The following is a 23629-nucleotide window of genomic DNA, read 5'->3' as shown; positions in this document are numbered from 1 at the left end:
AATGTTATTGAAAAAACAGAAAGGTGTCATTGTATTTTTTCCACAAACATCCTTTCTGAATTTAAAAGTAATCCAAAAGTATCTGTAATCTGATTTTTGCTGGTAACATAACTGATTACAGTTACAGTGTTTTTGTAACCACATTACATGTAACTGATTATCCCCAACCCCGAGTGGTACAGTAGCAAGCCGCAAACCTTTAATGGTTGAGTGTTGGCCATGTCTTTGGTCTGTTTTGCCCTGTAGTCACTGCAAGTTTGGAAGCCTTTGTAAAGCCTCTATATATACAGTATATACATTTGTGGCCAAATATATTGGCAGCCTTGCACCTTTCTTAAATAATTCCATATTTCTTCTTAAATAAGTTGAAATGGAAAAACAAATTGTTCACCAAATCATGTTATTGCATTTTCAACATTGCCAAACTAATTTTATTTTTGTAAATTTAAGTTTACAATTTTAATTTAGAAAATTAGAATTATTTATTTCCAAAACACTATATCCACACATTTTTCACAGTAGTTTTTTCCCATCAGAAATGATTGCTTATTCATGAGTGTGTAAAATATTACCGTTCTCAGATTTTTTTATTAATTGATTTTAGATGGGTTTTTTTGTTGCAAAAGCTATATATCCATAGTTTAGCTGGAGTGGAATATGTGTATCCTTTATATTTGACTGTCATATGTGGTTGTCTCACCGAGCTATCTTAAGATGAATGCACTGACCGTAAGTCTCTCTGGTTAAGAGCATCTGATAAATGACAAAAATGTCAAATGTAAATGTTTTACATAAAGATCTCATATTACTGTATTTATCTATTATAATTATTTTCTTTACAATGATGTTTTCTTCTTGAACCCTGGAATGGTTCAAGAAGAAATGTTGGACTGTTCTGGAGTGGCCAGCGATGAGTCCAGATCTGAATAACATCCATAACCTATGACAAGAGCAGAAAACGGCAGTTGGTTGAGGGCATCCCTCAAACATTGAAGAATTACAGCAGTTTGCTGCTGAAGAGTGGGACAAATTGCCAGTACAAAGGTGAAGCAAGCTCATTGATGGCTACAAAAAGCATTTGTTGGCAGTTATCTTGGCCAAAGGTTGTGCAACCAAGTACAAGCTCCTGGGTGCAAATAATTTTGTCCATTCCATTTGTCTTTATTTTCTGAATAAAAATTCTAAACTTAAAATTGATTCTGCAATGTTGAAAAATTTAAAAGTTTCAATTTATTTAAAGTGCAAGGGTGCCAATATATTTGGCTGCAATTGTATATATACACTACCGGTCAAAGTTTTAGAACACCTACTCATTCTAGGGTTTTTCTTTATTTTTTACTATTTTCTACATTGTAGAATAATTGCCTTAATGATAGATTTGTATACTCTTGGCATTCTCTCAACCAGCTTAATCTGGAATGCTTTTTCAACAGTCTTGAATGAGTTCCCACATATGCTGAGCACTTGTTGGTTACTTTTCCTTCACTCTGAGGTCCGACTCATCCCAAACCATCTCAATTTGGTTGAGGTCGGGGGATTGTGGAGACCAGGTCATCTGATGCAGCACTCCATCACTCCTTCTTGGTCAAATAGCCCATACACAGCCTGGAGGCATGTTGGGTCATTGTCCTGTTGAAAAACAAATGATAGTCCCACTAAGCCCAAACCAGATGGGATGACATATCGCTGCAGAATGCTGTGGTAGCCATGTTGGTTAAGTGTGCCTTGAATTCTAAATAAATTACTGACAGTGTCACCAGCAAAGCACCACCACACCATAACACCTCCATGCTTCACGTTGGGGAATACACATGCAGTGATCATCCGTTCACATACTCTGCGTCTCACAAAGACACAGCGGTTGGAACCAAAAACCTCAAATTTGGACTCCACTGGTCTAATGTCCATTGCTCATGTTTCTTGGCCCAAGCAAGTATATTCTTATTGGTGTCCTTTAGCAGTGGTTGCTTTGCAGCAATTTTACCATGAATGCCTGATTCACGCAGTCTCCTCTGAACAGTTGATGTTGAGATGTGTCTGTTACTTGAACTCTGTGAAGCATTTATTTGGTCAGCAATTTCTGAGGCTGGTAACTCCTCTGCAGCAGAGGTAACTCTGGGTCTTCCATTCCTGTGACGGTCCTCATGAGAACCAGTTTCATCATAGCGCTTGATGTTTTTTGCGACTGCAATTGAAGAAACTTTAAAAGTTCTTGAAATTTTCCGGATTGACTGACCTTCATGTTTTAAAGTAATGATGGACTGTCATTGCCCTTTGCTTATTTGAGCTGTTCTTGCCATAATATAGACTTGGTCTTTTACCAAATAGGGTTATCTTCTGTGTAACCCCCCTACCTTGTCACAACACAACTGATTGGCTCAAACGCATTAAGAAGGAAAGTAATTCCACAAATTCACTTTTAACAAGGCACACCTGTTAATTGAAATGCATTCCAGGTGACTACCTCATGGAGCTGGTTGACAGAAAGGCAAATGTGTGCAAAGCTGTCATCAAGGCAAAGGGTGTCTATTTGAAGAATCTCAAATATAAAACACTTTTTTGATTACTACATGATTCCATGTGATTTATTTCATAGTTTTGATGTCTTCACTATTATTCTACATTGTAGAAAATAGTAAAATAAAGAAAAACCCTTGAATGTGTAGTTGTGTCCAAACTTTTGACTGGTACATATATACATATATACACATACAGTTGAAGTCGGAAGTTTACATACACCTTAGCCAAATACATTTAAACTCAGTTTTTCACAATTCCTGACATTTAATCCTAGTAAAAATTCCCTGTTTTAGGTCAGTTAGGATCACCACTTTATTTTAAGAATGTGAAATGTCAGAATAATAGTAGAGAATTATTTATTTCAGCTTTTATTTCATTCATCACATTCCCAGGGGGTCAAAAGTTTACATACACTCAATTAGTATTTGGTAGCAATTCCTTTAAATTGTTTAACTTGGGTTAAACGTTTCGGGTAGCCTTCCACAAGCTTCCCACAATAAGTTGGGTGAATTTTGGCCCACTCCTCCTGACAGAGCTGGTGTAACTGAGTCAGGTTTGTAGGCCTCCTTGCTCGCACATGCTTTTTCAGTTCTGCCCACACATTTTCTATAGGATTGAGGTCAGGGCTTCATGATTGCCACTCCAATACCTTGACTTGGTTGTCCTTGCCACAACTTTGGAAGTGTGCTTGGGGTTATTGTCCATTTGGAAGACCCATTTACGACCAAGCTTTAACTTCCTGACTAATGTCTTGAGATGTTTCTTCAATATATCCACATAATTTTCCTACCTCATGATGACATCTATTTTGTGAAGTGCACAGGTCCCTCCTGCAGCAAAGCACCCCCGCAACATGATGCTGCCACCCCCGTGCTTCACGGTTGGGATGGTGTTCTTCAGCTTGCAAGCCTCCCCCTTTTTCTTCCAAACATAACGATGGTCATTATGTCAAACAGTTCTATTTTTGTTTCATCAGACCAGAGGATATTTCTCCAAAAAGAACAATCTTTGTCCCCATGTGCAGTTGCAAACCGTAGTCTGGCTTTTTTTGGCGATTTTGGAGCAGTGGCTTCTTCCTTGCTGAGCGGCCTTTCAGGTTATGTCGATATAGGACTCGTTTTACTGTGGATATAGATACTTTTGTACCTGTTTCCTCCAGCATCTTCACAAGGTCCTTTGCTGTTGTTCTGGGATTGATTTGCACTTTTCGCACCAAAGTATGTTCATCTCTAGGAGAGAGAACGCGTCTCCTTCCTGAGCGGTATGACGGCTGCGAGGTCCCATGGTGTTTATACTTGCATACTATTGTTTGTACAGATGAACGTGGTACCTTCAGGTGTTTGGAAATTGCTCCCAAGGATGAACCAGACTTGTGGAGGTCTCCAACTTTTTTTCTGAGGTCTTGGCTGATTATTTTTGATTTTCCCATGATGTCAAGCAAAGAGGCACTGAGTTTGAAGGTAGGCCTTGAAATACATCCACAGGTACACCTCCAATTGACTCAAATTATGTCAATTAACCTATCAGAAGCTTCTAAAGCCATGACATAATTTTCTGGAATTTTCCAAGCTTTTTAAAGGCACAGTCAACTTAGTGTATGTAAACTTCTGACCCACTGGATTTGTGATACAGTGAATTATAAGGGAAATAATCTGTCTGTAAACAATTGTTGGAAAAATGACTTGTGTCGTGCACAAAGTAGATGTCCTAACCGATTTGCCAAAATTATACAAATTATGTTAACAAGACATTTGTGGAGTGGTTGAAAAACAAGTTTTAATGACTACAACCTAAGTGTATGTTAACTTCCGACTTCAACTGTGTGTATATATATATATATATATATATATATATATGTATATATATATATATATTTGATATGCCGTAATATGAAAACACATTACCTAGCAGCAAATCCCAAGCAATTACAGTAAAATACTGTACCTTGCCTCCCTCCCTTCAATTAATTTAATTAATTCATTACAATTACCGTAAAAATATTACAGTAACATGCTGTACTGTACATTTACAGCATTATACTGGCAGCAGAGTTGCCAGCAAATTACTGTAATTATATAATACAGCTGTGTTGCTGTAATTATTACAGTAGGCCTATTTACAGTATAATGCTATATTGTATAATACAACACTGTTTTTCTTACTGTTAAACATGTGACAGCATCCCCGCTGTAAAGCAAAACTACAGCATTTAGCTGGCAACTCTGCTGCCAGTTTCATGCTATACATTTACAGGGACAGTTATATATCTCCCTACCTGTATGTAGTCCAGTATATGTTGGTGTCTCTGTTTGGCAGTGGCAACCTCTGTGTCCATTATGGCCTCTCGCAGTGCCTGCTGGGTAATAAGTGCATCCAGGTCCAAGACAGATGACATGCGGCAGTACAGACTGATGCACTTCTCCTTGTACGCACTGAAATGGACTGGAGAGAGACAAGACATATATAGACCAATGAACTTCTTATTCGCACAGAAGTGGACTGGAGAGATAAATATATATATGAATATAAAATATAGCATCAAACTTCTCCCTGTATTCACAGAAATGGGCTTGAGAGAAATATATTTTTGAATATAAAATAGACTCCAACTTCTCCTTGTATTCACAGAATTGAGCTGGAGCGAGACAAATATATATCAGAACTTACAATATATTGACTAAATCACTTCTTATAGGCACAGACATGGACTGGAGAGAGACATATACAGTGTTAATACTGTATACCGAGACATACATTGAGTGTACAAAACAATAGGAACACCTTCCTAATATTGAGTTGCACCCCCTTTACCCTCAATTCATCGGGGCGTGGACTACAAGCATTTGTTAGTTATGTCAAGTTGGCTTTATGTCCTTTGGGTGGTGGACCATTCTTGATACACACAGGAAACTGTTGAGCATGAAAAACCCAGCAGCGTTGTAGTTTTTTAATCCTTTGTCTTGCCCATTCACACTCTGAATGGCACACATACGCAATCCGTGCCTCAATTGTATCAAGGCTTCAAAATCCTTCTTTAACCTGTCTCCTCCCCTTCATCTACACTGATTGATATGGATTTAACAGGTGACAGCTGATCATAGCTTTCACCTGGATTCACCTGGTCAGTCCATGTCATGGAAAGAGCAGGTGTTCTTAATGAACTTCTTCATATTCGCACAGAAGTGGATTAAAGAGACAAATATATATCAGAAAATACAATATATAGACTAATTAACTTCTTATACGCACGGAAGTGGACTGGCGAGATTGTTATAATTGTGTTATTAAATCCTTGTTATGCATTTTATTCTGCATTTGTAAACAGAGCATAACTATATCAGAATACATGTTAACAGCATATAACAGGTGTATAACAGGTGTATAACAAGACATTTTGTGATTGATGAACGTGTCTTTGTATTCACAGCACTACTAATCTCTGGGGCTAGTCACTCTGAGAAGGGGTCAAAGGTCAGATCAGCTTGGCGCTGCTCTGGAGCCCTCAGAGAGACTGATTTAATGTGTGGCCCTAGGGACCAGAGGAAAAGAGAGGAATCTTCAACCACTGAACTAACACAGAGAGAGAGAGAAACAGAGTGAGAGAGAGAACGCAAGAGAGAGAGAGAGAAGAACAGAGGCTAACAGAGAGAAGGAGAGGGAGGGAGAGAGGAACAGAAAGCGAGAAAGAAAGAGGGAGAGAGAAGGGCCAACAGAGAAAGAGAAAAAATTATCTCTCACTCATTCAAGGGAGCGTGAGGGAGAAAGAGAGAGAGATGTACACAGGGATAGAGGAGGGAAAGATGGGAGAAAATAGATGTTCCAACAAGATGAGGGGCTTAAGAGAAGGCAGTGGTCAGTGTAGACGTACCCAGCTCAAACATTTGTAGAGGGAGGTTGAGAAAGCCGGAGTGGGGAGTGTAGGGGTTGCTCTGTCCGGGAGCGGTACACACATCGTCAGCTGCCGGCAGCAGCAGCAGAAAGGAAACATTATGACCCAGCTCCAACACCTCGTGAGTGTAGATACGGAAGTGCTTGGCCTGCAACCAGACATGAACACAGTAAGAATATGAACAGGGGCAAAGATGGACACATACAGCCGGGCGCGCACACACACACACACCCACGCGCACACAGGCAAGCACACAGGCAGGGACACACACATTCACTAAGGCACAAACGACATGGCATGACTCATCGAACCCACATTCCAACTCGTCCCTCTAAGTGTGATAGACATTCTGTCTGTCCAGTTCTTTTTAGAAAATAAACAACATAATGTTGTGTTCTTCAGGAATGTCAGTATCAGAGTGCTGAGGCTAGCAATGTGGTGGTGCCTCCGTCCGAAAAATGACACCCTATTGACACCCACTACTTCTATATAGGAAATAGGGTGTCATTTTTCTGACGTAGACACCACCACATAGCTAGCCTCAGCACTCTGATACTGACATTCCTGAAGAACACAACATTGTTTATTTTTCGCTACACCCGCAATAACATCTGCTAAACACATGTATGTGACCAATACATTTGATTTGATGACACTCAGGGAGATGGATGGCTTTCAGAGCCCAGCTGATTTGTGTTGTAAAACAACTCTGAGTAAAGAGAGGAGTGTTCAGAGGTAGAGAGAAGATAAAAGATAAAACAGAAACTATAAACTTAATAGAGAGGCTAACGTCAGGACCATCAACCATCCAATATGGCTCCTGTCAGAGAAGGACCTGATGAGAGATGGGTTTTATGTGCCTGGCACAGAGCTACTGTAGAGACAGATTGGTGTGTGTGTGTATACAGTGGGGAGAACAAGTATTTGATACACTGCCTGATTTTGCAGGTTTTCCTACTTACAAAGCATGTCGAGGTCTGTAATTTTTATCATAGGTACACTTCAACTGTGAGAGACGGAATCTAAAACAAAAATTCAGAAAATCACATTGTATGATTTTTAAGTAATTAATTTGCATTTTATTGCATGACATAAGTATTTGATCACCTACCAACCAGTAAGAATTCCGGCTCTCACAGACCTGTTTGTTTTTCTTTAAGAAGCCCTCCTGTTCTCCACTCATTAACTGTATTAACTGTACCTGTTTGAACTCGTTACCTGTATAAAAAGACACCTGTCCACACACTCAATCAAACAGACTCCAACCTCTCCACAATGGCCAAGACCAGAGAGCTGTGTAAGGACATCAGGGATAGAATTGTAGACCTGCACAAGGCTGGGATGGGCTACAGGACAATAGGCAAGCAGCTTGGTGAGAAGGCAACAACTGTTGGCGCAATTTTTAGAAAATGGAAGAAGTTCAAGATGACGGTCAATCACCCTCGGTCTGGGGCTCCATGCAAGATCTCACCTCGTGGGACATCAATGATCATGAGGAAGGTGAGGGATCAGCCCAGAACTACACGGCAGGACCTGGTCAATGACCTGAAGAGAGCTGGGACCACAGTCTCAAAGAAAACCATTAGTAACACACTACGCCGTCATGGATTAAAATCCTGCAGCGCACGCAAAGTCCCCCTGCTCAAGCCAGCGCATGTCCAGGCCCGTCTGAAGTTTGCCAATGACCATCTGGATGATCCAGAGGAGGAATGGGAGAAGGTCACGTGGTCTGATGAGACAAAAATAGAGCTTTTTGGTCTAAACTCCACTCGCCGTGTTTGTAGGAAGAAGATGGATGAGTACAACCCCAAGAACACCATCCCAACCGTGAAGCATGGCGGTGGAAACATCATTCTTTGGGGATGCTTTTCTGCAAAGGGGACAGGACGACTGCACCGTATTGCGGCGAGGATGGATGGGGCCATGTATCGCGAGATCTTGGCCAACAACCTCCTTCCCTCAGTAAGAGCATTGAAGATGGGTCGTGGCTGGGTCTTCCAGCATGACAACGACCCGAAACACACAGCCAGGGCAACTAAGGAGTGGCTCCGTAAGAAGCATCTCAAGGTCCTGGAGTGGCCTAGCCAGTCTCCAGACCTGAACCCAATAGAAAATCTTTGGAGGGAGCTGAAAGTCCGTATTGCCCAGCGACAGCCCCGAAACCTGAAGGACCTGGAGAAGGTCTGTATGGAGGAGTGGGCCAAAATCCCTGCTGCGGTGTGTGCAAACCTGATCAAGAACTACAGGAAACGTATGATCTCTGTAATTGCAAACAAAGGTTTCTGTACCAAATATTAAGTTCTGCTTTTCTGATGTATCAAATACTTATGTCATGCAATAAAATGCAAATGAATTACTTAAAATCATACAATGTGATTTTCTGGATTTTTGTTTTAGATTCCGTCTCTCACAGTTGAAGTGTACCTATGGTAAAAATTACAGACCTCGACATGCTTTGTAAGTAGGAAAACCTGCAAAATCGGCAGTGTATCAAATACTTGTTCTCCCCACTGTATATACGTGCATTCCTGTGAGTGTGTGTGTGTGTGTACCTGGTGCAGAGGTAGGTTGATGAGTTTGAGCAGGGCCTTGAGGGAAGTCTGTAGCTCGTAGTAGAGGAGCGGTGTGTTACTGTCTGTCGTTTGATCTGCTCCCTCTCTCTCTCCCGCCGTTCTCTCCTCTCCATCCTCTAGGGTTGACAGTCTCTGCAGCCAGTCCCACTCCTCCCTGAGAGAGAAAGAAGAGAAACACCTAATGTAAGCAGGAATAAGATCATAGGTTCCAAGTTGTTGTGATGGCTCTGTGTCGGAGCATAGCACTGAGCAGCGGAATAGTAACAGAGTAATGGGCTGTGACTGAAGGCTGATGCTGCCGAAAACATTACGATGCACCAATAGAGTATCACCATGTCCATCGGTCTGTTTATGTGTGTGTTTGTGGATCGTTGTTTTTCTCCAGGGAATTTCTCTGTATGTGGGCTCTCCCTCGGACCCCCACTGTGCTCTGTGGTGCAGTCTGTGGAAAGACCTAGTAAATCCCATCTTCCACTGCCCCTGGACGTGTGTGTGTGTATACTTCCTTGCCAGCAACAGTGAGTGTATGTCTGCCTGTCTATATTCCTCTTTACCTGAAACTTATAGTGTGTGTGTGTGAAGTCCTCTTCCAAAGTGCGAGTGTGTGTGTAACTGGCCCAGTGGGTGTATATACTGTATAATACTCCCTGTGTCAAGCTAACCACTGAGGTCACTTCTACCACCTCAGACCAATGTCAACAAACAACTCATTTACACAACTAACACAAACACACGCACCAACGCACAGAGAACACACACGCACACCTACACACACCCACACCTACACACACCCATACACATCTGTTTCACCTGTAGAGAGAAACTCAACACCTCTCACTTCTATTCCCTTAGAACTTTCTCTCCTCCCCTCCCCTCTCTTTCTCTCCTCCCCTCATCCCTCTCTCTCCTCTCACCCGTCTCTTTCTCTCCCCTCGTCCCTCTCCATATCTCCTCTCCCCTCGTCCCTCTCTTTCTCTCATCATCTCTCTCTTTCTCTCCTCAACTGACCATGGGCACAACACTCTCCAGTTTCTCTACATCCATCAACAGCCAAAGCTCCCAAGTATTTCCATGATCTGTAGATGAAAATACATGAGGCTTTGTCACAGTGTCTGTAGCATAATATTATACTGTCAGATCCAAATACACACTGCTGCCCGTCTAGTGTCTGCCTCTCTGTCTCACACACTAACACGAGGGAGGGATAGTGAGAGAGACAGTGAAATAGAGAGAAGAGAGTAAACAGACAGAAAGAGAGAGAGAAAGAGGGATGAGAGAGAAGAAAGTCTGTCTGACTGCAGTGTTTTCTTGAGATGAAGGGGAAAACCGCAGTTCAATGTTTCCCTTTGTTTCTCACTTCCCACTGTATCTAGGACCGCAGCACAGCTGACTAGGACCGCAGCACAGCTGACTAGGACCGCAGCACAGCTGACTAGGACCGCAGCACAGCTGACTAGGACCGCAGCACAGCTGACTAGGACCGCAGCACAGCTAAGTAGGACCGTAGCACAGCTGACTAGGACCGCAGCACAGCTAACTAGGACCGCAGCACAGCTGACTAGGACCGCAGCAGGGCTAACTAGGACCGTAGCACGGCTAACTAGGACCGTAGCACGGCTAACTAGGACCGCAGCAGGGCTAACTAGGACCGCAGCACAGCTGACTAGGACCGCAGCACAGCTGACTAGGACCGCAACGGGGCTAACTAGGACCGTAGCACGGCTAACTAGCACCGTAGCACAGCTAACTAGCACCGTAGCACAGCTAACTAGCACCGTAGCACAGCTGACTAGGACCGCAGCAGGGCTAACTAGGACCGCAGCACAGCTAACTAGGACCGCAGCACAGCTAACTAGGACCTCAGCACAGCTAATTAGGACCGCAGCACAGCTGACTAGGACGGCAGCACAGGTGACTAGGACCGCAGCCAGCACCGGTAACTAGGACCGCAGCCAGCACCGGTAACTAGGTCCACAGCACAGCTAACTAGTACGCAGCACAGGTAACTAGGACCGCAGCACAGCTAACTAGGACCACAGCACAGCAAACTAGGACCGCAGCACAGCAAACTAGGACCGCAGCACAGCAAACTAGGACCGCAGCACAGGTGACTAGGACCGTAGCACAGGTGACTAGGAGCGCAGCCCAGCTAACTAGGACCGCTGTTAAAACAGCCAGCTTCAGTCAGCTGATTCTAGCCATCCTTTATGGCTAGTTCTAGTCGGGCAGCTTAGTCTCATATTCAGAGGACCCCCACTTTTGTTTGTGTCTTATTGGTCAAGGTCACGCCAAATACTTATCACCACATCTCATTCAGCCTATCAGCAGCCTTGATTCCCGGGACTTCTGTTTCAGTTAGTCTGTGACACCAGCACACTGTGTGGTCAGAAATGTGCTTTCCCCATCCCGATGAGCGCTTCCTGTAAAGGAGTGCGTAACTGGCTGCAGGGAAGTCAGGCGCAGGAGAGCAGAAATGCGTAGCAAACGGAGCCCTTTATTGAGGCGAACAAAACACGGCACTCAGAAAACTAAACACACACGGGTTACAATAACCCGGCGCAAACCAGCCTGGAGTACACATACATTTACACATAACAATTCCACACACAGACATGGGGGGAAACAGAGGGTTATATGCAAGACAAGTAAGGAGGGAATGCAAACCAAGTGTGCGGGAAAACAAGACAAATGGAAAATAAAAGGTGGATCGGCAATGGCTAGAAGACCGGTGACGTCGACCGCCGAACACCACCCGAACAAGGAGAGGGACCGACCTCGGTGGAAGTCGTGACACTTCCAAAGTTTTGTGGTCTATTGTGTATAATTATCGTGCGTTGAGCTTTTGAGCTAGCTCGCACTCCCGCAAGTACTACCGTTAGCATTTTGCATTGGAATGCATGAACATTTTAGTATGACTGTTAGTGATTAGCCGTTTATTAGCATTGCTCATTTATGGTGATGTGCTATTTCCTATTCTATACAGTACCAGTCAAAAGTTTGGACACACCTACTCATTCAAAGGTTTTTCTTTATTTGTACTATTTTCTACATTGTAGAATAATAGTGAACACATCAAAACTATGAAATAACACATATGGAATCATGTAGTAACCAAAAAAAAAAGTGTTAAATCAAAAAATATTTTATATTTGAGACTCTTCAAAGTAGCCACCCTTTGCTTTGATGACAGCTTTGCAAACTCTTGGCATTCTCTCAACCAGCTTCGTGAAGTAGTAACCTGGAATGCATTTCAATGAACAGGTGTGCCTTGTTAAAAGTGAATTTGTGGAATTTATTTATTTTCTAATTGCAATTGAGCCATCAGTTGTGTTGTGACAAGGTAGGGGTGGTATACAGAATATAGCCCAATTTGTTAAAAGACCAAGTCCATATTATGGCAAGAACAGCTCAAATAAGCAAAGAGAGTCATTACTTTAAGACATGAAGATCAGTCAATCCGGAACATTTCAAGAACTTTGAAAGTGTCTTCAAGTGCAGTCGCAAAAACCATCAAGCGCTATGATGAAACTGGGTCTCATGAGGACCACCACAGGAAAGGAAGACCCAGAGTTACCTCTGCTGGAGAGGATAAGTTCATTAGAGTTACCAGCCTCAGAAATTGGCAAATAACTGCACCTCAGATTGCAGCCCAAATAAATGCTTCACAGAGTTCAAGTAACAGACACATCTCAACATCAACTGTTCAGAGGAGACTGCGTGAATCAGGCCTTCATGGTTGAATTGCTGCAAAGAAACCACTACTGAAGGACACCAATAAGAAGAAGAGACTTGCTTGGGCCAAGAAACACGAGCAATGGAAATCTGTCCTTTGGTCTGATGAGTCCAAATTTGCGATTTTTGGTTCCAACCGCCGTGTCTTAGTGAGATGCAGAGTAGATGAACGGATGATCTCTGCATGTGTGGTTCCCACTGTGAAGCATGGAGGTGTGATGGTGCTTTGCTGGTGACTCTGTCAGTTATTTATTTAGAATTCAAGGCACACTTAACCAGCATGGCTACCACAGCATTCTGCAGCGATACACCATCCCATCTGGTTTGCGCTTAGTGGGACTATAATTTGTTTTTCAACAGGACAATGACCCAACACACGTCCAGGCTGTGTAAGGGCTATTTGACCAAGAAGGAGTGATGGAGTACTGCATCAGATGATCTAGCCTCCACAATCACCCGACCTCAACTCAACTGAGATGGTTTGGGATGAGTTGGACCGCAGAGTGAAGGAAAAGCAGCCAACAAGTGATTAGTAAATGTGGGAACACCTTCAAGACTGTCGGAAAAACATACCAGGTGACTACCTTATGAAGCTGGTTGAGAAAATGCCAAGCTGTCATCAAGGCAAAGGGTGGCTACTTTGAATAATCTAAAATATATTTTGATTTGTTTAACCCTTTTTGGTTACTACATGATTCCATATGTGTTATTTCATAGTTTAGATGTCTTCACGATTATTCTACAATGTGGAAAATAGTAAAAATAAAGAAAAACCCTTGAATGAGTAAGGGATGTCCAAACTTTTGACTGGTACTGTATATGACTCACACTCATTGTAATTATATTCTGTATACATTTCATCATTACTCTTATGTTTATTTGAGCACATTTGCCTGAGTTTCATGTGTACAAGCTCAAAAGGCTGTTTAGCCTCTTGCCATGTGACTAGGCCTTATGCTTTCTGTAGTGTATAGCCCTTGCTGTTATTACTTACCTGTGCTGGCTTATACAGCCATGTCATTCATATTAAAGCAGTGCCATAGCCTAAGTTTTCATTCTCCTCTTTCCTTTCAGAACCACATAGTTAATGTCAGTTCTCACTGGACATAATTATCAGTTATCTGAACCATGAGAGGTCAGATGTGTGCGTGATGTGTGAATGTGGACATCTTCTTCCATTAAACTCCCCCTAACCTGGACATCCGCCTCATCCTTGTTCTGACCGGGCATTCTGTAGTGGTTGTTACCGGCCTTCAGCCAGCACCTAAGATTTCTTATTACATTCATGGTCCTTCGATTCTCCACAACCCTACCCTTATTTTTCAACCACAGCACAGCTAACTAGGACTGCAGCACAGGTGACTAGCGTCCAGACACTCCGCTAGCTGACTAGCGTCCAGACACTCCGCTAGCTGACTAGCGTCCAGGAACTCCGCTAGCTGACTAGCGTCCAGGAACTCCGCTAGCTGACTAGAGTCCAGGAACTCCGCTAGCTGACTAGAGTCCAGGAACTCCGCTAGCTGACTAGAGTCCAGGAACTCCGCTAGCTGACTAGAGTCCAGGAACTCCGCTAGCTGACTAGAGTCCAGGAACTCCGCTAGCTGACTAGCGTCCAGGAACTCCGCTAGCTGACTAGAGTCCAGGAACTCCGCTAGCTGACTAGAGTCCAGGAACTCCGCTAGCTGACTAGCGTCCAGGAACTCCGCTAGCTGACTAGCGTCCAGGAACTCCGCTAGCTGACTAGCGTCCAGACACTCCGCTAGCTGACTAGCGTCCAGGAACTCCGCTAGCTGACTAGAGTCCAGGAACTCCGCTAGCTGACTAGAGTCCAGGAACTCCGCTAGCTGACTAGAGTCCAGGAACTCCGCTAGCTGACTAGAGTCCAGGAACTCCGCTAGCTGACTAGAGTCCAGGAACTCCGCTAGCTGACTAGAGTCCAGGAACTCCGCTAGCTGACTAGAGTCCAGGAACTCCGCTAGCTGACTAGAGTCCAGGAACTCCGCTAGCTGACTAGAGTCCAGGAACTCCGCTAGCTGACTAGAGTCCAGGAACTCCGCTAGCTGACTAGCGTCCAGGAACTCCGCTAGCTGACTAGCGTCCAGGAACTCCGCTAGCTGACTAGCGTCCAGGAACTCCGCTAGCTGACTAGCGTCCAGGAACTCCGCTAGCTGACTAGCGTCCAGGAACTCCGCTAGCTGACTAGCGTCCAGGAACTCCGCTAGCTGACTAGCGTCCAGGAACTCCGCTAGCTGACTAGCGTCCAGGAACTCCGCTAGCTGACTAGCGTCCAGGAACTCCGCTAGCTGACTAGCGTCCAGGAACTCTGGACTGAGCTGTAGCCAAGGAGCATTGCACACATACTTCAACCTATTCCTCCCAGCCCCATAGAAATCAGATCTGATAGTACTCAAACACACACACGCCAGCATGCGTACGCACACACAAACACACACACTCACAGCCTCAGAGTCAATGTAACATAATACTCTAGGTAGATTAGCGGGGAGTGTCCCAGTAGAGAATGTGTGTAATGCGGTGAATGTTAGCTGACAACATCAGAGGTGTAAACAGCGAGTTGGCATTCCTCTCAGTCAGGGATCATCAACTAGATTCAGCCGCGGGCCGATTTTTTCTTGAGCGGATGGTCAAGGGGCCAGAACATAATTACAAATAATTTGTAGACCGCAAATTGACCGCAAGAAGCCCAAACAGATATAATATGTTTGACTAAAACATTAATAATTTCAAACCTTGCTTACATTTGTATGAAATCCCGTGTCTCTCTATTACGCGTGGGAATACTTGAGAACAGATTTGTTAAATTAAAATCACTTAGAGCTGAATTCCTGGTGTTTTTACAGTCTTATTTTTTTGCTCAGAAGACTTGGGGGGACAAATAAAAACACCTGCGGGCCAAATTCGGCCGTGGGCCACCAGTTGGGGAACCCTGCTCTAAGTTAATGATCTAACAAAAACTGTTATGGTGCCAAGTCTTAGACCTAATACCACCTAGAAAACAGACAGACTCTAATACCACCTAGAAAACCGACAGACCCTAATACTACCTACAGTATACACAGCCAGACAGACTATAATACTACCTACAGTATACACAGCCAGACAGACTCTAATACTACCTACAGTATACACATCCAGACAGACCCTAATACTACCTACAGTATACACAGCCAGACAGACTCTAATACTACCTACAGTATACACAGCCAGACAGACTCTAATACTACCTACAGTATACACAGCCAGACAGACTCTAATACTACCTACAGTATACACAGCCAGACAGACCCTAATACTACCTACAGTATACACAGCCAGACAGACAATCTAAAAACAGACAGACCCTAATACTCCCTACAGTATACACAGCCAGACAGACAATCTAAAAACAGACAGACCCTAATACTACCTACAGTATACACAGCCAGACAGACTATAATACTACCTACAGTATACACATCCAGACAGACCCTAATACTACCTACAGTATACACAGCCAGACAGACAATCTAAAAACAGACAGACCCTAATACTCCCTACAGTATACACAGCCAGACAGACAATCTAAAAACAGACAGACCCTAATACTACCTACAGTATACACAGCCAGACAGACCCTAATACTCCCTACAGTATACACAGCCAGACAGACAATCTAAAAACAGACAGACCCTAATACTACCTACAGTATACACAGCCAGACAGACTCTAATACTTCCTACAGTATACACAGCCAGACAGACCCTAATACTATCTACAGTATACACAGCCAGACAGACAATCTAAAAACAGACAGACCCTAATACTACCTACAGTATACACAGCCAGACAGACTCTAATACTACCTACAGTATACACAGCCAGACATACTCTAATACTACCTACAGTATACACAGCCAGACAGACTCTAATACTACCTACAGTATACACAGCCAGACAGACCCTAATACTATCTACAGTATACACAGCCAGACAGACCCTAATACTACCTACAGTATACACAGCCAGACAGACTCTAATACTTCCTACAGTATACACAGCCAGACAGACAATCTAAAAACAGACAGACCCTAATACTATCTACAGTATACACAGCCAGACAGACTAATACTTCCTACAGTATACACAGCCAGACAGACCCTAATACTCCCTACAGTATACACAGCCAGACAGACTCTAATACTACCTACAGTATACACAGCCAGACAGACTCTAATACTACCTACAGTATACACAGCCAGACACTCTAATACTCCCTACAGTATACACAGCCAGACAGACTCTAATACTACCTACAGTATACACAGCCAGACAGACCCTAATACTATCTACAGTATACACAGCCAGACAGACCCTAATACTATCTACAGTATACACAGCCAGACAGACCCTAATACTATCTACAGTATACACAGCCAGACAGACTCTAATACTATCTACAGTATACACAGCCAGACAGACTCTAATACTTCCTACAGTATACACAGCCAGACAGACTCTAATACTATCTACAGTATACACAGCCAGACAGACTCTAATACTTCCTACAGTATACACAGCCAGACAGACAATCTAAAAACAGACCTGTAGTTACTCAGCATAGAGTTCTCATTCTCAAATTTTGTTTATTGATTCGGGCCGGGACGGTCTTGAGCTTGTGTCTGTGCACCTTTTAGCCTACTACAGCTCTCTCAGTCGCAGCAGCTGCAGCCACTAGTGGCACCAGGATTCCAATATTGGCTGGGCCAGAGACATCTGTTGGCATGATGAAATGTATATTTCTGATTATTGAAATGCTTCAAATTGTGATAGGAATAGGCTGGAGTGTACTCGGGAGCATGAAGATCCCCAAGACGATGACAGGCAGCGCATCTTAGTATCAGAAGAAGCCCATATTCCAATGGCAGATACATCCTAACAAAATAAACCCTATGACTGTTCTGCTAATGCACCTTACTGGACCTTTTAAACTATCGAAAGTAGACCCGTAACTGATTCAAATGTTTCCTTAATCAAACATACATTTAAAACAAAGGGCTTTTTAGAGATTATTCAAATGGATGTTTGGTGTTTGGCAGACAAGCAAGTTATTTATTGTTTAATTATTCAAGGCTACCTTTGTTATTTCATTTAAAAATAAAATGCTTGATTGTATTTAAAGGCATTAACAACTCGTATGCTGTGTACTGACATTAATTTATGATTGATTATATCGAAGTAGGCTAAGTGACATTAAGACCTAAAAACCAGGACGTGCTTTCACAGCTCTCTGGTGGATAGATTATATAAGGCTACTACGTGAGTCAAGTGCAAAATAATACACTTGATTTAGGATACATCTTGGCATGCTAAATGTTTCTGATCAGTGATAGATGAGCCAACAAATAAATGAGCTACCACCTCCACTTGCCCAGCCAGAGATCAATCAACCAAATATACAGGCAGAGATTCAGTGAAAATCACATTGACTGATTATCAAACAAGTTACAGGCTTTTGGTCGGGAGTAGGTTATGTGAGTGAAGCACTCACCTCAACTTAGCAAACATTTTCCCAGCCTAATTGTTACCAAATATCCAAACCGGGATTCAGTTAAAACAAAAATCTAACATTAATTGATTTATCTAGACCTTTCCCTCACGCTTGTCTCAAAGCAGCATGATGGCGCTGTCCCAATCAAAACGGTGCTGAAATTATCATATAGGTGACCACACACTACCATTGCTTTAAATTAGTTACTTAGGGAATTTCAGTATAAGCAAGAATTTGATACATGCCTTTAATTGCATTAGCCTACTTTATTCAAATATTTTTGTCATTCAGTTGATCATAACTAAGGTGAGTTTCCTCGTCTCCTCACTCCGCTGCCGCCTGCATCCACCCCAAGGGCTGTTTCCTCGTCTCCTCACTCCGCTGCTGCCTGCATCCACCCCAAGGACTGTTTCCTCGTCTCCTCACTCCGCTGCTGCCTGCATCCACCCCAAGGACTGTTTCATCGTCTCCTCACTCCGCTGCTGCCTGCATCCAACCCAAGGGCTGTTTCCTCGTCTCCTCACTCCGCTGCTGCCTGCATCCACCCCAAGGACTGTTTCCTCGTCTCCTCACTCCGCTGCCGCCTGCATCCACCCCAAGGGCTGTTTCCTCGTCTCCTCACTCCGCTGCTGCCTGCATCCACCCCAAGGACTGTTTCCTCGTCTCCTCACTCCGCTGCTGCCTGCATCCACCCCAAGGACTGTTTCCTCGTCTCCTCACTCCGCTGCCTCCACCCCAAGGACTGTTTCCTCGTCTCCTCACTCCGCTGCCGCCTGCATCCACCCCAAGGACTGTTTCCTCGTCTCCTCACTCCGCTGCCGCCTGCATCCACCCCAAGGGCTGTTTCCTCGTCTCCTCACTCCGCTGCCGCCTGCATCCACCCCAAGGGCTGTTTCCTCGTCTTCTCACTCCGCTGCCGCCTGCATCCACCCCAAGGGCTGTTTCCTCGTCTCCTCACTCCGCTGCTGCCTGCATCCACCCCAAGGGCTGTTTCCTCATCTCCTCACTCCGCTGCCGCCTGCATCCACCCCAAGGGCTGTTTCCTCGTCTCCTCACTCTGCTGCCGCCTGCATCCACCCCAAGGGCTGTTTCCTCGTCTCCTCACTCCGCTGCTGCCTGCATCCACCCCAAGGGCTGTTTCCTCATCTTCTCACTCCGCTGCCGCCTGCATCCACCCCAAGGGCTGTTTCCTCGTCGTCTCACTCCGCTGCTGCCTGCATCCACCCCAAGGACTGTTTCCTCGTCTCCTCACTCCGCTGCTGCCTGCATCCACCCCAAGGACTGTTTCCTCGTCTCCTCACTCCACTGCTGCCTGCATCCACCCCAAGGGCTGTTTCCTCGTCTCCTCACTCCGCTGCCGCCTGCATCCACCCCAAGGACTGTTTCCTCGTCTCCTCACTCCGCTGCATCCACCCCAAGGACTGTTTCCTCGTCTCCTCACTCCGCTGCCGCCTGCATCCACCACAAGGACTGTTGCCTCGTCTCCTCACTCCGCTGCTGCCTGCATCCACCCCAAGGACTGTTTCCTCGTCTCCTCACTCCGCTGCTGCCTGCATCCACCCCAAGGACTGCCTGCATCCACCCCAAGGCCTGTTTCCTCGTCTCCTCACTCCGCTGCTGCCTGCATCCACCCCAAGGGCTGTTTCCTCATCTTCTCACTCCGCTGCCGCCTGCATCCACCCCAAGGGCTGTTTCCTCGTCTCCTCACTCCGCTGCCGCCTGCATCCACCCCAAGGGCTGTTTCCTCGTCTCCTCACTCCGCTGCATCCACCCCAAGGGCTGTTTCCTCGTCTTCTCACTCCGCTGCCGCCTGGATCCACCCCAAGGACTGTTTCCTCGTCTCCTCACTCCGCTGCTGCCTGCATCCACCCCAAGGGCTGTTTCCTCGTCTTCTCACTCCGCTGCCGCCTGCATCCACCCCAAGGGCTGTTTCCTCGTCTTCTCACTCCGCTGCCGCCTGCATCCACCCCAAGGGCTGTTTCCTCGTCTCCTCACTCCGCTGCCGCCTGCATCCACCCCAAAGGCTGTTTCCTCGTCTCCTCACTCCGCTGCCGCCTGCATCCACCCCAAGGGCTGTTTCCTCGTCTCCTCACTCCGCTGCCGCCTGCATCCACCCCAAGGGCTGTTTCCTCGTCTCCTCACTCCGCTGCCGCCTGCATCCACCCCAAGGGCTGTTTCCTCGTCTCCTCACTCCGCTGCCGCCTGCATCCACCCCAAGGACTGTTTCCTCGTCTCCTCACTCCGCTGCCGCCTGCATCCACCCCAAGGGCTGTTTCCTCGTCTCCTCACTCCGCTGCCGCCTGCATCCACCCCAAGGGCTGTTTCCTCGTCTCCTCACTCCGCTGCATCCACCCCAAGGGCTGTTTCCTCGTCTCCTCACTCCGCTGCATCCACCCCAAGGGCTGTTTCCTCGTCTCCTCACTCCGCTGCCGCCTGCATCCACCCCAAGGGCTGTTTCCTCGTCTCCTCACTCCGCTGCCGCCTGCATCCACCCCAAGGGCTGTTTCCTCGTCTCCTCACTCCGCTGCTGCCTGCATCCACCCCAAGGGCTGTTTCCTCATCTTCTCACTCCGCTGCCGCCTGCATCCACCCCAAGGGCTGTTTCCTCGTCTCCTCACTCCGCTGCCGCCTGCATCCACCCCAAGGGCTGTTTCCTCGTCTCCTCACTCCGCTGCATCCACCCCAAGGGCTGTTTCCTCGTCTCCTCACTCCGCTGCATCCACCCCAAGGGCTGTTTCCTCGTCTTCTCACTCCGCTGCCGCCTGGATCCACCCCAAGGGCTGTTTCCTCGTCTTCTCACTCCGCTGCCGCCTGCATCCACCACAAGGACTGTTTCCTCGTCTTCTCACTCCGCTGCCGCCTGCATCCACCCCAAGGGCTGTTTCCTCATCTTCTCACTCCGCTGCCGCCTGCATCCACCCCAAGGGCTGTTTCCTCGTCTCCTCACTCCGCTGCCGCCTGCATCCACCCCAAGGACTGTTTCCTCGTCTCCTCACTCCGCTGCCGCCTGCATCCACCCCAAGGGCTGTTTCCTCGTCTCCTCACTCCGCTGCCGCCTGCATCCACCCCAAGGGCTGTTTCCTCGTCTCCTCACTCAGCTGCCGCCTGCATCCACCCCAAGGGCTGTTTCATCGTCTTCTCACTCCGCTGCCGCCTGCATCCACCCCAAGGACTGTTTCCTCGTCTCCTCACTCCGCTGCATCCACCCCAAGGGCTGTTTCCTCGTCTCCTCACTCCGCTGCATCAACCCCAAGGGCTGTTTCCTCGTCTCCTCACTCCGCTGCCGCCTGCATCCACCCCAAGGGCTGTTTCCTCGTCTCCTCACTCCGCTGCCGCCTGCATCCACCCCAAGGGCTGTTTCCTCGTCTTCTCACTCCGCTGCCGCCTGCATCCACCCCAAGGACTGTTTCCTCGTCTCCTCACTCCGCTGCATCAACCCCAAGGGCTGTTTCCTCGTCTCCTCACTCCGCTGCCGCCTGCATCCACCCCAAGGGCTGTTTCCTCGTCTCCTCACTCCGCTGCCGCCTGCATCCACCCCAAGGGCTGTTTCCTCGTCTTCTCACTCCGCTGCCGCCTGCATCCACCCCAAGGACTGTTTCCTCGTCTCCTCACTCCGCTGCATCCACCCCAAGGGCTGTTTCCTCGTCTCCTCACTCCGCCTGCATCCACCCCAAGGGCTGTTTCCTCGTCTCCTCACTCCGCTGCCGCCAGCATCCACCCCAAGGGCTGTTTCCTCGTCTCCTCACTCCGCTGCCGCCTGCATCCACCCCAAGGGCTGTTTCCTCGTCTCCTCACTCCGCTGCCGCCTGCATCCACACCAAGGGCTGTTTCCTCGTCTCCTCACTCCGCTGCCGCCTGCATCCACCCCAAGGGCTGTTTCCTCGTCTCCTCACTCCGCTGCCGCCTGCATCCACCCCAAGGGCTGTTTCCTCGTCTCCTCACTCCGCTGCCGCCTGCATCCACCCCAAGGGCTGTTTCCTCGTCTTCTCACTCCGCTGCCGCCTGCATACACCGCATTGCTCTCAATACGAGTTTAAATCAATATACTGTTTTCTAGTAATATGGCTTTTATTTCAGGTTCGGGCTAATTTAATTTCTGTGATGTCGGTCCGAGCCTGGGCTCGGGCTTCAGCTCACCATGCTTAGGTTGGACCGGGCTAGAATTTTGGGGTGTATATGAGGCCTGGAACCATGTTGCAACACTATGATGGAGGAGCGTTCCAAAATCAACCTGTCTTGAAGTGACGCTCAACATGTTTCATGGAGGGAGTTCATTGCAGCCTTAAACTGATGTCACATGAAGTAATCTGGATGCAATTTTGGTTGCTTGCTACAAAGTTGCATCTTGGTTGCTCTGTGAATCCAAAGGTAATGTAAAGGTAAGAGTAAGTAAGACAGTAAGTATACATCCAGCTGTGGTGAGTCCTTACCTGGAGACATTGGCGTTGTCTCGTACCCGCGCGTGACACAGCATGTTGGGCATCCTCTGTGGCACCAGCACCCTGATCTGGTCTACAGAGCTGCTGAGCTTCAGGTAGCCCAGGTACAGACCTGGGACCAGGCGATGCTGGCTACGCCTCTGGTAGGCCAAGATGTCCTGGGGAGGGAGGGAGGGAAAGAGAGACAGAGAGAGAGAGAGAGAGAGAGAGAGAGAGAGAGAGAGAGAGAGAGAGAGAGAGAGAGAGAGAGAGAGAGAGAGAAAAAGGGGAGAGAGAATATACTGGGTCAGTGGGTGAATGTGTGTGCGTATGTGTGTGGTACCTGTATAGTGATGAGCAGTATGTCCAGTGCATAGGGTCATAATCAATTATTTATATATACACTAGATGACTGACAGGGGGCGCTGTAATGAAGCCATCTTGGCACTCCCCCACCATGTAACAAATATTTTGGAAGCTATAGAAATGCATTAATTAATGTCTACATTTGCTTTTGCCACGTTTATTTTATTATAGACATCTCAATGCATACTTTAAAATGATATGTGAGATAAACATGTTCCTTAAGGTATCATTTTTTGAAAGTTCTAATGTTACTGTCCCCACTACAACAAAAAATACTTAAATATATGTAATTTTGTCCATGAAATATTTCATTGAAATACTGTAGAATTCCATTCATTCCTATGGAGGACTGCTTCTTCTGGCGAGTGCCAATATGGCCGACCGGTGGCTTCAAACCCTCTCATTTAGGGTTTATATACATCATTGGTTATAATATATGCTACTTAGCAGACACTTTTATCCAAAGAGACTTAAAGTTATGTGTGCATAAGTATGGGTGATACCTGGAATCAAACCTACTATCCTGACGTAGCAAGTGCCATGCTGTACCAACTGAGCTACACTATGACCACTATGATATGGT

At 46.2% G+C, this 23629-nt stretch overlaps 1 protein-coding gene across 1 annotated transcript in view; it reads right to left on the bottom strand.

The window, feature by feature from the left end:
- Positions 1-23629, bottom strand: part of ankfn1 (ankyrin repeat and fibronectin type III domain containing 1) — a 101420-nt gene that overhangs the window by 18522 nt on the left and 59269 nt on the right. Inside the window, exons 12-15 of the mRNA XM_038990866.1 lie at positions 22693-22859; positions 8962-9136; positions 6389-6557; positions 4796-4962 (exon numbers count right to left, since the gene is read on the bottom strand). Coding sequence (XP_038846794.1) covers positions 4796-4962; positions 6389-6557; positions 8962-9136; positions 22693-22859 — 678 coding nt within the window. The remainder of the gene's footprint in view (positions 1-4795; positions 4963-6388; positions 6558-8961; positions 9137-22692; positions 22860-23629) is intronic.

This window comes from Salvelinus namaycush, chromosome 4, assembly GCF_016432855.1.
Source record: "Salvelinus namaycush isolate Seneca chromosome 4, SaNama_1.0, whole genome shotgun sequence".
In the NCBI taxonomy this organism is placed as follows: domain Eukaryota; kingdom Metazoa; phylum Chordata; class Actinopteri; order Salmoniformes; family Salmonidae; genus Salvelinus; species Salvelinus namaycush.
This window is presented reverse-complemented; position numbering and strand designations above follow the sequence as displayed.